The 14,832-nt window shown below is 44.2% G+C and overlaps 1 protein-coding gene across 1 annotated transcript in view; it reads right to left on the bottom strand.

The window, feature by feature from the left end:
• Positions 1 to 13,422: 13,422 nt before the first annotated feature.
• sema5a (sema domain, seven thrombospondin repeats (type 1 and type 1-like), transmembrane domain (TM) and short cytoplasmic domain, (semaphorin) 5A) overlaps positions 13,423 to 14,832 on the bottom strand; it is a gene marked incomplete at both ends in the record, with an annotated part of 77,943 nt that continues 76,533 nt past the window's right edge. Inside the window, one exon of the mRNA XM_084474888.1 lies at positions 13,423 to 13,542. Within this exon, the coding sequence (XP_084331014.1) occupies positions 13,423 to 13,542 (120 nt within the window). The remainder of the gene's footprint in view (positions 13,543 to 14,832) is intronic.

Here is a 14,832-nt window from a genome sequence, read left to right as displayed (position 1 = left end):
CACACACACACACACACACACACACACACACACACACGCGCCCACACAGTGAGTTCATGCCAGACAGCCAGTCTCAAACAGTAGCCAGCAGCCAACTGAGACAAACTTCATTTGAGCTACAAGCAATTCCCCTCCCGCTCGCCTTATAGTGATCCACTGGTCCTAGACTGGCAGGCCCAACACAAAGCCGTTCAATCGAATCATGGGAGGAGGTGAGTGAGAGTGCACCGCAGAGTGAAGGAGAGGAAGGCAGATCAGAGACAGATTATGGGCCCGTGCTTATACTGCAGGCAGGCAGATGGATAGATACTGAGTGAGATATGCAGGTACGAAGGGACAGACAGAAGGACAGACTGACACCAAGAGTAATAGACAGGATGACTGACTGACACATATATATATATATATATATATATATATATATATACATACAGAGAGAGAGAGAGAGAGAGAGATTTGTACCTGCTCTGTTGTGTACCATCATATTTTATCTCATAATACTCTACATAGCTCAATGAGGCCCTGGGTTTTGCTTATGATGTATTGAGGGATTGGCAAATTAGATTAAATAGATTGATTGGCTAAAGCAGTAATGATCCCCTGAGGGAAATAATAGCACTAATATAAACACACACTTGCCATGCAAGACCATTTTAAAGTTGCGTCACACTGTGTTAATGTATGCAAAACACAACCACACACATACACACACGCATACTCACATACATGGATGGACGACGTACACACACACACACACACACACACACACACACACACACACACACACACACACACACACACACTCACATTTACGCAAGGACACACCCACACAAACACACACATCACCCCATTGTGTAGGTGTGTTGCAGTTGCGTTGTCATGTCGAGTCAGCATGCCAGTGCTTTACCAAACTGCTGGGTAGGCCCCACCGCTGCGTGCTGTGTGAACAGTACATCTCCATTTGTTCGGATGGGGATCACATTCTACCCACCTTGCAAATCTTACTAAACAGGGGGCAAATCGCACTATGAGTGTACTTCATAATAAACGTAAACACAAGGGGTGTCTGACGCAGACCCCCCGACGCTAACCACTGCTGTGTTATATTAATATTTTTTAATGTTACCCTATCGGTCATTTAGCTTCATATGGAAACACATCAGTAATTACATCGGCGTGTGTGTGCCAATGTTCCCATTTTTGCTCTGCATTTGGACAGCGACTCGATTCATGTAGACCCGACCTTGTGGATGCTTCATTATTAACGACAGAAGAACCGATCAGTGACCGTTATTAATCTTTCATTTGACGACTGCGCTCGGACCTGAAAGGTTTGGAGAAGAGACATTGAAGAAAGAGAAGGTTGAGATAAGCCCACCTCTGCACTAATTACCCCAATCGTTCATTCTCCTCGCTCACAGTCTCTGATCGTATGAAAAATGAATCACTTTATCAGCAGTAACATATCACATTGTTCACTTTGGGTTTTTTGCATATACAGCCTTTTCAGTTCTTGCTTACTCACTGCTGCGCACTTTTTGGCCAAAGTCATCTCGAGCCATTTTTGGAGCAGTCCGACACTTTTTCCCCTTGTAAGTCCGTGAGTCCAACTTGAATCACAGCTTAGACTCACGGATGTCTGCCCTTTACACCTAATCCATCAAATGAATCTACAGCAAAGAGATTAGTCAGCACGATTACAACCATTGAAGACATTTCCCCGCGCCAGCTTTCACCAAGTCGATGAAAGTTGTCAACACCCTCTAGATAAATTCTTTAGACTTCGGTAACCTTGGTCACATTTACAGTCATACATGTTTGTGTGTGTTTCTTCTGTGTTGTTGTTGTTTTAGGTGATGTAGATCCGCTCTTAAGATGCTTTGTGGCAGATCAATAGCTCATCACAAGCCTCATTAACACAGGCCATGGCTTTAATAGTGTCGGGGAAGCAGCACAAGGCAGTGTAATCCTTTATGGCAAAAGCATGTTCTGCATTGTTTGTCGGAGGAAGCAGGTCGTACAGGGTAAATTGTGAATCTTTCGCTGGAACTTTAACATTGTCATTTTGAAAAGTGAAAAACATTGTTATGTGACGTATTTGTATTGTAATTTAAGCCCAAGATGGCACAGTGGGGTCGATCTGTTGTTTATCAACCCTGGAGACCAAGGCTGCTTTCCAAATCGCATACGTTTTCTTTTTACTTGTTGTACGTACTGCAGCTACCCTTACAAAGTATGGATTGTTGCACACAGTATGCGTGCAATTGGGACTTAATACAGGGAATTTTTTGATCAGCACACCTGTAGTGCCACCCACGTATCTTCTGCTGCGCAGAGGACAGCCTGTTTAATTAGTGTATGTCAGTGCATCATTAAATACATGACTACATTTACATTTAGCAGATGCTTTCTCCAAAGCAACCATGCAAGGCGACAGCCAGCTTGTCTTGCTCAGGGACACTTTAAGGCTCAGCTAGGAGAAGCTGGGGATCAAACTAGCAACCTTCCGGTTACAAGTCAACCCACTATACCTTCTGAGCTTAGCCGACTTCATTCCCTGCAGCTAGTCAAGTAAATATACATTGACAAGGCTTGTGCTGCAACTGACACAAATAAAACCGAAGAATTCTAGAATGACAGGAACAGGAAGTTTCTTTACTGTACTATTGACCATCTGTGAAGAGGGTGCATTCCAACAGGGCAAGTGTATCCCTCCTCCGTCTGTCAGGTGTTTTACACACAATTCAAAATGGTGGAAAATGGGTGTGGCCGACTTCATGCACCTTTGACGTCGGGAAATATGGTTTCAAAGTTATGTCATTAAATAAAAATGCTTATATAGTGCTAGCTTCTGGCCGGCCGGGATCACTTGATGTTTGAGAAGAGTTTCACAGTGAATATCTATGCTTGTAAACAGTATAATTCTTCTATCCTTTACTGTCTCACAGGGTTGTTGGAGAATCTTAAAAAATCCTAAACCAGCAGGAAAACAATAGGGTTTACGTCCCATGGACTTCGACCCATAATAAAAACAACAGCAACACTGTTGTTTCAACCAATTTCAGATTTTTCTAATCTGGTTATTTTTTTCATCCCATGAATATAGGGATATTTCGTCAGATGACATTGCAATATTATGGAACTATAGAAGTGAGACATAGGAGATGCACTCTGAATTCTAACACTGGGGCTCTGTTAGAATAAAGGCTGTTTTGGGGGGAGAAGAGGAGTGGACGCTATATTTAGGCTTAATTTGGTGGGATGATGCAAGCAATCAGTGCGTCCTCCTTTAGACGAGTCCCCTAATGATCATAAGAGTGTTTTTCTATGATGTTTCACTTTCACTTATAAAAGCCATTAATACCAGACTTTTTAGATATAGAAAAACCGAATGATTACTTCCCTGGACCTGATAACGGTTGTGGAACAAAACGGGTGCTCAATAATTACACTCTTCTTACTCCCCATTCTCCTCTTGTTAAAGGTAATCAATTTCCTTATGAGCGAGTATCCCCTAAGTGTGCTACTGCCTGCATTGAGCGTGATCATTAATCACACACACTAAACATACCTTGGGGGGAAGAGATCAGATCACTATGCTACATGCATTTTTAAAAAACACTAAAAGTTTGTTCATTATGTTTTGCGATGTAGAGAATGGAGAAGTGTGCATCAGAATGGATCAGGAGGGAGGGTCTGTAACCGCATAATCTCCGCCTCTCCCCTCGGTCTGCCTGACAGTCTGTCAGTCTGTCTTGCTTCTCCAGCTTATCTTTCCTGCCATTTTTTCTCCTTCCTTCCTGGGAGGACACTGGGCTTTTCATCCTTGCATCAACCGACAGAGTAGGAGTGACAGGTGTTCGTGGTTGCTCATTCTCTGTTTGCCACTACTAGACACAAGATAGGCTTCTCCATACACAGACAGTACACACATCCACTACCTTATAAATGATAGTTTGTATCCTCGAGGCTGTGTTGGATTTGGAAGGGTTTGGTTTCAATGTGTGATTTGCAGAGAGAATGTTTTCAAAACGGTTTTGTGTATGTATGCCTTACAAACATTGAATATGATTACACAACCACAAAGAGAGAGAACAAAGTATTGAATAGGTCAAATTAAGATAGTGTAGTGGTGAGGGGGTTCAGACGATCGGTAGCCTACTGGGTTAAATTCCCAATATCCACGGCTAACCTGTAGAGCGCAAGATGCCTTAACCTCTACCTGCAGCTTAGCGACATGAGTGCGAGTCATTTAAGATTGAAGTCCTCTGAAAGATAAAGGCTAAATAGTAAAAAACAACATCATACCTCAAGCAAACATTATGTGTACCCATCAAATACATAATCAATACCTTAACCTACCATAATACCTTATTATTCCATATTTTTCAAAAGGGTGCCCTGTCGTGTGAACCACAGAAGTCCTGCTTGTCCCCTGCTACCGCCCATGGCAGTTGATGTGTGTCCTGCCTCCTAACAAAGAACCTGTTTCCTTTTAGTGTCACATCTCAAAGAGAAACCCATAGAATGGCTGTTGGACACGCAACAGTGCGGTGTGTAAATGTCTAGACGTGTGTCATGGACTTTTTGTTCGAGTTTTTGCTTCAACCGTCTCCCTGGGCAGGTTTTAGCTTTACCCCGTGGGCCTGACATTTCAATACAGAATCAAATGGGAGCAGATAGTATGTGGTGGTGGGGGGGGGGGGCAACCAACGGAGAATGAGGTGAATTGAAGTGAATGACTTGAAGTGGAGTGGTAGTGCATTGGGCACGCAACATGTTCAGTTGAAATCAGGCTGCATTCCGGTTTTTCTTTTGGAGTTTTTATTGAGGCGCTTGCGTAGTAGAGTACCCCTATTGAACTTTCAAAGTTTACTTTAAGAATACTTCCAAAGAGATAAATCATAGAAAAAGAGGACGGATTCTTTTTCTTTCCATTTTTCGGAAAAAAAAGCTTTTGAGCAACGAGAGGAACCTACGACGTCAGACGGTACCCGTCATAAACAACACCCATGAGGGTGTTGCGTTGACTGGTTTCAGGTGAGTTCGGTGCGAGTAGAAACCTCCTATGACATCCCTGTCCTTTTGTTCTCCTGTTTACTTTAGGGCTGAATCACAGACCTGAAATGAGAGAGATGCTTCGTAGATCCTAGTTTGTTTTTCGTTGTTTTCAACCAGTAATGACATCATGAGAAATGCCATGGCATACTACAGAACAATATCCATATGGAAGGTCTATCTCTCTTACCCGAGCACAGATAAACAAAGGGACGTGTTTCTGACTCGGTGAGGAAATGTCGGATATTGAATTGTTACTTTCTCAAACTAACAAGCACTTCTGGCTCTCTCCTGAGGATCTAAAGTGCATCCAGTGCACTTTGGATTATTTGGAGTTCAGAGGAGCAAATGAGCACGACGAGCCCACCCCCAACACACTCACACTCACACAGATACACACACATAATCGAAGCTGTGTGCACACACTTGCCTGAGTGCATGTATGTATGTATGTATGTATGTATGTATGTATGTATGTATGCATGGATACATTTGTGTGTTTGAATGTTTGTATTTATGTATGAATGTTGTATGTATGTGTGTATGTATATATGTACGTACCCATGTATATAATGTATCCCTCCCTCCTCTCTATCTGTGAGCTCATAGTTACCTGGTTTGGGATTTAAGCCAACCACAGAAGGCTATGAGGTATAGCAGAAAGGCCGGCAGCAGACATGGATAATGGGAAACGTACTACAGTTTGGAAAGCGATCTGCTATTTTCGGTGGTCTTCTGTCTTCTACACCATTTCCTATCAGTGTAGCCAACCATTTGCATCCAATCCCTTTGTACTTTGTCACTCACAACCTATGACTAATAATAGCAGGTAAAACCAGGTAGCAGGAGCACTTTTGCCGCGCCCACAGACCTCTTGTGCTCTTGGAGGAAAGAATTATAACTGCAAAGGTGTATCCACTGGCCTGAACGTTGCGGTTATGGCTGTGTGGGAGCGATTGTTATCACTCCACTACTGGTTCTTACTAATAAAATATGAAACAACCAGTTTCTTTTGGCAAGGGGGATTTTTGTTCTTGATCAATATCGTTGGCATGCCTTCACTTCTCTTCCGCTGAAGGTATATTTCCCAAAGTGCGCACACAGAACACCGGGGGGGGGGAGAACTGATCAGAACAGACAACAAAATCACTTTGCTCTGTTACAGTGTGCAGCACATTGCCAGAATTTGAGATAATGTGGAATTTTGCCGGATGTCAGAGAGCAAGAGTAACTTCCACACATACACGATAACAAAGGTAAACGAATAGGCTCCTGGAACCAGCCATCCTCCTCACTTCACTTACTTCCCTCGCACAGGAAGTCAAGTTTCACTTGAACACAACAAAAGAACACCCCCTGGCGGAAATAGCACGGTCAAAAGGTTACTTAAATGTTTTTTTAAAAAGCCCAGAAACTTGTGAACCAGATGTGAGAATAGTGAGCGCCTAGGACAGAAGACTGAGTAATCAACAGCACAGGTGTAGCCTATCAATCTAAACGAGGCTCATCTAACGGTCGTCTGTCGGGTTTATCCTACTCCTCCGTGTTGGATGGCTGGACCTCCTCTTATATCCTATGGCAACACGTATAAGTTCCATAGAAGTACCCATCTTCAGGGGAGAGTGTGGTGAAGTCAAATTGATGACATTCTATGCCTGGTCTCGTACAGTTAAATAAATAAATACATAAATAGATAAACCTATTTTGCTTTCATATCAAGCCCGCTACCAAAATGGCAAAAAAGGCAGCCAGTATGAAAAGGTAGTTGAAAAGTCTGAAACATAAAATAATCGTCTACATGCTATTTTAACATGTAAACGATATATAGATGTGATTATCAATTATTATCAAATATCAAATATTAAAATGTTAAAGAAATAGAAGGAAACTGAATTCATTATTTGGGATTTGATTGGATTGTGAAAAAAGGGACAAAGAACCATCTAATTTGATCTTGAAGAGCAGCACATACCAGCAAGGTATCTTCTATGCTTTTTTGTTCAGCTTCGTCCAAAATCCATTATTCGTAAGAATTTTCTTCCTCTACTCATTTTTTGAGTTAAAAACGATTCAAACCCTTTGTACTTGGAGTACGCCGGATCCATCGTTCCATCTAGGTTCAGTGTTTACACTGCAATCAGCGGCCACTCCTGACCACTGACTCCAATGTGAGCTACTGTTACTGTGACTTGGTGCCTCTGAGATTCATTTGGAGCCCAGTAAACTGAGATGAAGTCGGCTGATCTATGTCTCAAAGACGCTTCAAGACTGTCAACGAAAAAGTTGAATGTATAAAAAAATGTGTCATATAATGTGAGAATATGTAGAATAGCAATTATATACTCAGGGAACTGTGAAATGCGATACACAGGAGAAAAGCAATTAATGAAAACAGGGGCAAGAGCAACATTTCCATAAAAAAAACATAGATCAAGATAAAAATTGTCTACGCTCCAAGAAATGCTGTGTATTTTCTTTGTAAGCGTGTAAACACTTCAAATCAGTTATCGAAAACAGCAGTTAAACGAAATGAAAAGGCGTGACATGCGTTTCAAGTTGATGCGGAATAAAATGAGAGTGCTTGATGCAAAAAGGACTCAACAATCCAACCGCGTTGCGTCTCGGATATCAAGCCATAAGATGATGGGGTACACATTTGTGTCGCCCCGTGGGCAAGGCGCAGTGTGGCGGCGGCCATATGCTCTGAATCCCCCACCGCCAACACCACTGACCCCCCTGACCCCGCCCAGACCCCCGGACCCCCCGAGCAGTCACCCGCTACAGGGGCAGCTCGCCAGAGCAGCTGGCCACGATGTGGAGAATGTGGGTCTTGTATAGAGGGAGGAGGAGGGGGAAGGAAAGAGAGACACTTGGCAGGGAAGGATGGAGACGGGGAAGTGCGGCGCGGGGGGGGGGGGGGGGGGGGGGGGCGACTGGCTGCACTGCAATATCCGCCCTCGTTGAACGGGCTGCCTCCCCTAAATCACATCTTTGACGGAGGTGAAAGGGCCCGGGCTATAAAGGGCTGAGGCAGAGCTGATAAGCTCCCATACAATCTGGCGGCGGTGGCTCCGGCGGGGGCCCGCTGGCTCCTTGGCACGGCTGACTGGGGCCTCGTTTGTGAGCTTCCTGCGAGTCGCAAAGGATGCGGGGGCTGCGAGGCACCTGGGAGTCCAGATGCTTTTGGGGGGTGGTGGGGTGGTGGTGGTGGTGGTGATATTAATGCTCCCTCTCCTGGTAGGGAGGAGCGTTAGCTAGGAGGGATGCCCTGCCAGCTTCCTCTCCAGCCGCACGTATCTGTCTGAGCAGCAGCAGCCCCCCCAACCCCCCCCCCCCCCCCCCCCCCCCGACTGGCTGGAGCGGATCCCTGTGCTGGGGGTCACATTAGAGCAGGATGAGGGGACGGGTTGCTATGGGCAACAGGGGGGAAGCCTGGCTTCGGTCCCTCTCTGGGCTCCTTGGAGATGGGAGGGGGAGCGACAGATGCCAACTCGGCGAGCGCGGCCTGCGGAATGGCGGAGGGTGATTGCAAAACAATCATTTTGATGACGGGAACATGAGGAATTATTCTACTGCAAGCATGACAGATATGGGATGTAATGGTGATTAGATCGGCTTGCTCTCTCTCTCTCTCTCTCCCTCGCTCTCTTTCTATCTCTCTCGCTCTCTCTCTCTCACATGCTGTCTCTCTCTCTCCTTCTCTTCCTTATCCTCTCTCTCTCTTTTTCAATCTTCTATAGCAAGGCGATAAGGGACTGAATAAAGCAGTGTGAGCCAATGTTTTGCTCCAACACATATGGAGACAATTAGGGACTCCTGCACCGTATATACACACTGAAGGGATGGTTTTCTGAGTGTCTTTCATCAGATGTTTAGAAAAAAAACGAAAAAAAGTTTCTTGTCACGCTTATAGTAATGTGTGTATGTCTGTGTGTGTGAGTCATGTGTGTGTCAAATCACATAATGCTGACCTGTACTTTTAATGACAGTACCAACTAAATCCAGTTTATATGTTGCTACTGCACAGAACCAAAACATGTCTTTGCGGTTGATACACTGTTGTCCAGTAGCTTTTAATTCACACCCAGGTGTGTTGAACCAGATTAAAAATTTAAAAATCTTGATAATACCTCTGCCAAACTGCCTTGGTAAGGCAGTCCTTCTTATGGTGTAAAATACATATTTATATACATCACATGTTCACTAATGAATCTATTAAATGAAGTCAAAGACTATTGTTATTTGATTTACAACCCTAACCATTGCTTTCCTCTATCAACATGTGTCATTTAACAATGAAGAAACAGAACATTTGTATTTGTATGTGTCTGCGTATCCACATATTAGAGCCCAATGGGCATGATTAAAATGTAATCTCGTCCTACCAGGGGGTAAACTTCCCTAAAGGCTTGGGAAATAGAAGTAGCTGAATAATTTAAGTCTAGGTATCCACACACACATACACGCACACTCACACGCACACACAGAATGAACCCAATATAGAAATATAAACAGGATGTTTTATAGATGTTTTCTATATGCAGTACAACAAGCTAATCAGGGGATATTTACACATGTCACTGGTGCTGCCGGGAGGCGGTGTGTGTGTGTGTGTGTGTGTGTGTGTGTGTCAGCCTGGATCGGTGCTGTGGTAGCAGGGCGATGTGTGTTGTTGTACTCCGCCAGTCTAAAGCACAGTGACCCATGAGAACGAACCAAAGTCTGTCCTTAGGGGGAAAGTGAAGGTGTTTAATAGGGTGTTCACGCCCTGTTACCTGGCTGATGGCAGCAATCTTGCCCCCCCCCCCCCCCCCCCCCCCCCCACCATGTCTTGTTTGTCAGTCAGGAGCTGGTGTGTGTGTGGACTGATAATTAACCCACTGACTGAATGTTGAAGGCTTGCTATAGCGGCCCGCACAACACTCTGAGTTACCTCGTTTATTTTTTACGCTAGTAATATATAGGTTTTTACGCTGCACTCGACAAACTGAAAATAATATATGTGAACTATTCGTAAACCATGAACAGGGCTGACTTGTTGGAACTTAGAATTACATTTTAATTTGTTATTAGTAGTGTCCTCATTCTTTGGAGCTGGGTTATTCATATCTATAATTATAGGCAAAATCCTTGAAAACTGGAATAAAATATTAGGTTGCCATTTGAAATGAATTATCTATGTGCGCAGCCAGACACACGCCCACACACATACTTTTACGTAACACCATTCCTTTTACTTGGGCGTGCAGCTCTGGCCTGATCCCATGACCTTTAGCAGTGACCTTTATCATTCGTAAGTGGCCTTCTGGAAGAGTCGTGTCCCCCACTCTGTTGTGACTTTAGTGAATGTCACATCTATTCAACAGAGGAAGTGCTGCATAGATCATACCACTGGAGGACGCCGGGGAAGCTGTGTTTATCATGGGTGTGTGCATTTGTGTCTGTCCATATTTGTGTGTGTGCATGTGTGTGTATGTATGTGTGTGTGTGTGCGCTATGTGTGTCTGTGTGTCTAAAAATGTGTTTATTTGTGTGCACATATTTGTGTGTGAATATGCTTTTGTGTGTTTAAATGTGTGTATGTGTATGTGCGAACATTTGCGTGTCCATGTGTTTTAGTGTGTGAGTGTGTGTCTATGTGTGTGTGTGTTTGCGCGTGCGTGCCCGTGCGCGTGTGTGCCCGTGTTTTTGTGCATTTTGCGTGTGTGTGCACATATGTATGCATAGATGGGTGCTGAGAGTGACACTCTCATTACAATCGCTGATGGATGACCAGCAAGGCACATGGTTTCTAAATCGGGCCGGACACTTTTCAACTCCTTACAACTTACCTCACTGGTTGCTAGCAAACACATTTCACGGCATATATTCAGACTTGCATCAAGCCTTGCCTGGAATGTGAGCGAGTACTTAGTACTCTGCCGGTGTGATGGCTGATAAATCTGATGAACAACATGAAGGTGATGGGTGCAGAAAATGCATGCGTGATGGAGCGTTGAAAGAAGAAAAGGCTGTGTATATACTTACGTATCTTGTCCTTAAATGAGAAATGGCCTGGTATTACGCTGCTCTGACACACACAGACACAGAAATACACACACACACAGATACGCACACACGCACGCATGATTGCGCACTAATTCCTCAACGACTATGTGTCTCACTGCATTGTTCTGGGAAAGGATACAGTCAGGATAACAAGGGATTAATCCTGCCCGGCCAGACCAAGAAAAGCTTAAAGAGTTTGGTTTTGCATCACCCACTCCCTCACTTCCAGCGTAGGGGGGGTTGATTAATAACCACTTCAAACAAACACACCAACACACACACACACACACACACACACACGCTCTCTTCCACTCCCATTACCCTCTGCATACAGATGGGATGTCAGGTTGAAGGTGGTTGGAGAACAAACACAGCATGTGTGGGGAGTATGCCACCTAATATATATGAGAGTCTAGACTGCACAGACCTCGCACACACACACACACACACACACACACATACACACAATCACACCCTCACGCACACACACACACACACACACACACACACACACACACACACACACACACACACTCTACACATTCTCGCTCTATGTCCAGGAGTAGGACGTGTGAGGGACCCTGCGCTGTTTATCTCCGCGGTAACAGTCAGGCTCACATACGTGTGACGCGTGTTACCGCGCCAGCGAATGTGTCGTCTTAAAAGATTATGCTGTTCGCCGATTGGTGATTTCGTAAGCTTCTGCTGCTGTGTAGTTTTTCTGAGGCTGGCAGTAATAGGGGGAGAATGTCTATCACAGGAGTTTTCAAAACAAAAGATGACAGTCAGCAGCATAGGCAGAACGGAGGGCGATTGAGTCTACCGGTAAACGTCGGTTGGGAGGTTATTTACATAGAGAACCAAAACCCTCTTTGTAATTTTCCGTGTCTGTCTCAGACGGTTATGATTGAATGTTCATACAATTCATTAGGGATAATATGTCTTATAAGAAGAGTTTATAATTCATTCTCAATGAAAATTCGGTTGTATATCTTTTTTTTAATTTAAGCACAATAACACAGGCAAACATAAAAAAAGACATGTAAAAAAAAAAGTTACAACCGTTGAAGAACCTAACATTTTTTGTATGTATACCTTAAACAAAAATGCTATAATGTACTTGTGCTCTGAGTGGAATTATGGGTAGTGTATGTTAATGTTGAAATCCATACGTACAGTTAATTAAAGGTCAATGCTGGCCTCAGAAATACTTTGTCAGATTAGTAGCAGAAGATAACAATGGACACTATCAAAATTTAAAAATTTCTTTACAAAAAATATAAAAATACGGTGACAAAAACAGAAATTGATGAAGGCCGTTGCGTTTCGTAGTACTTTTTTTTTCTTCTGAATGCACATAAACCATTACTTCCTTCAAACTTTAACATTTTTTGTTTTCCTTTTATTTACTGGAGATATTGAGTAAATGTATTTATAAAAAACTACAGCGATAAGCTTCAAATTGTATTTACTGTACAGGAACAACAAATGCCCCCAAAAAAGGAAAAAAAAGTTAAGAAGTAAAAGTAAAAGGAAAAAGAACAGATTGAGCTAGACCAGTTTTAAAATATCTACATCCTTGTATGGGCGTGGCGTGGGGGGGGGGGGGATGAAGGACAGGACGGTGGTAGACGATACAAGCCATACAGTGTCACAGCAGACCAAATTCTTCTTCTTGTTTTGGGGGGGAGGGGGGGGGTAACTCCCACGGCTTAGAACCGCAGCTGAAAACCAGTCCAGAAGCAAAACATCCCCCAAACGTCTGGAATGCGCGTCAACCATGCAAACACACCCACCAACAACGAAAGGAGCGGGGGGGGGGGGGGGGGGGGGGCTGGGAGGGGGGGGGGGGACATAATCGTCATGCAGATCAAGATTTGGTGGTTGGTTATGTTTCTCCTTTTGTAAAACAAAAACCGACGACACCGTCAACACCAGAGGTGTCAGTGTTTGAAGAGATCATTTCCCTGCAATCTCTTAAGAGTTGGCTTTTTTCTTTATGCAATTTTTTCCGCTACTTTGGAACGGGAACACACACATACTTACATACACAAGAATACAGCGAAAGAGCTTCCCAAGTGCACCCCAAGGCACCTGAGAGAGAAAAAAAGGGGGGGGTGTTTCTCTCTGTCGGCGATACTGCAAGTCTTTTCTTTAATCGGATACCAGCTGCCATTTTTTACTCAGCGGTCGGGCTGTCTCAGGCAAAAAATGAAAAAACGTAATATAAAGCAACTGTGAGAAAAAAAGTTGGAGATTCTTGATGGAATTTGCGTCCTCACACGCACGGGCCTCTGGGCCGTCGCTACGAGTGTTTTAATAGTCATCGTAGGTGTTCAGGTCGGTGAAGAAGGAATTGGTGTAGGTCTTTCCGGCAAGTTGAGGATTGAAGTACTTGTTCCTCTCCTCCAGGAGCAGATTGTTCTTGTTGAAGGCCTAGGCAATAGAAACAGATGGATGGAGAGTGACAGAGAGAGAGAGAGAGAGAGAGAGAGAGAGAACATAGAAAAAGAAAAAGAGAGAGAGAGAGAAAAAGGGTGATCAGGAAAAAGTTATTTGCCTTAAAAAGGATCAAGCAATGATTCAGACCCGGATGGCAAGGTGAAACAAATCCATCTGACAAATCATAAAAAAAGCAGCATTTCAAACTTCACAGTACAGCAACACAAATCAATGGGAGGCTGCTTGATGAATGAAACATTCATTTCCCATAGCAAGGTCAGAGCATTAGCAAACAGAAAAAACGACCTAAACACTGCTGGGCAAAAACAGTGTGGGGATGTGTCCATATGTCCAATTCTGTCATCTCCAATACTGAATATAAGTAGCTTTTATGGCTTTCAGATTGGCTGTGCTCAAGGGCGACCCGAACCATAAAAATCTATCAGGGATGCGTCATTTTTTGTAAGAAAACGATTGGCGCGATAGGCTATGGCGCGGTGGGGTCATCACCGCTGTGCCCATGGTCACATGGTAAACAAAGAATGAGCCCCCTCCCCTACGCAGCAGCTGCACTTTGGGAAACATTAGCAATTTGGCAAACGGGTGCACGCACATTCAATTTGCTCCTGAGTGTCCCCATGATTCCCTTAGGGGCGAGGGGGTGTAATTCAACACAGGGTGCCAATGCAATCGCCACTGAAGGATTTTGTTTGGAAGGCGACTATGATAGAAAGTGAAAAGTGGAGCGGACAAAAATACCTAATATGTATTCCGCTCCCATGCCATTATGCGATTTGTCCGCTGAAAGAGTTGTAATCAACAACTCCCGCGGCGCAGAGATAGTTTTGTATCTTGGAAAGTGGGCCCTTAGCTGCTTTTTAGACAGCTGCGTGTGGAGCTGGTGGTTAGCTGTGTGTACTCTGTCTTTCGCGCCTTACACCTCTTTAATTGGTGGAGGAGTGAGTGCGTGGGTTCTCTCGACGCAGTAAACAGAATGGACTTAACAACGGGGCGCAACCAGAGATGGAAGGCCGACAGGGAGGGGGAGTTACAACGCATCATGGCAATTTTTGTAGTTTTTTCAGTTCTCTGTGCTACCGTCAGCCACCAAGCCATGCACTCGAGGAACCTGTCCCGAGAAAGGGATGGAACAGCAGGAAGGGGGCGGGGGGGTAACAGAGATGACAAAAAGGGGAAGACATGCAAATGGCCAAACTGAGAATGGGAAGGAAGGGAAGGATAAGTGAATTATCACAGCCCTTGGGAAGGAGGAGGAAGTAGGAG

The sequence above is a fragment of the Micromesistius poutassou genome, assembly GCF_964030765.1.
Source record: "Micromesistius poutassou genome assembly, chromosome: 11".
In the NCBI taxonomy this organism is placed as follows: Eukaryota; Metazoa; Chordata; class Actinopteri; order Gadiformes; family Gadidae; genus Micromesistius; species Micromesistius poutassou.
The sequence above is the reverse complement of the archived record's forward strand: the minus strand, read 5'-3'. Positions and strand labels throughout refer to the sequence as shown.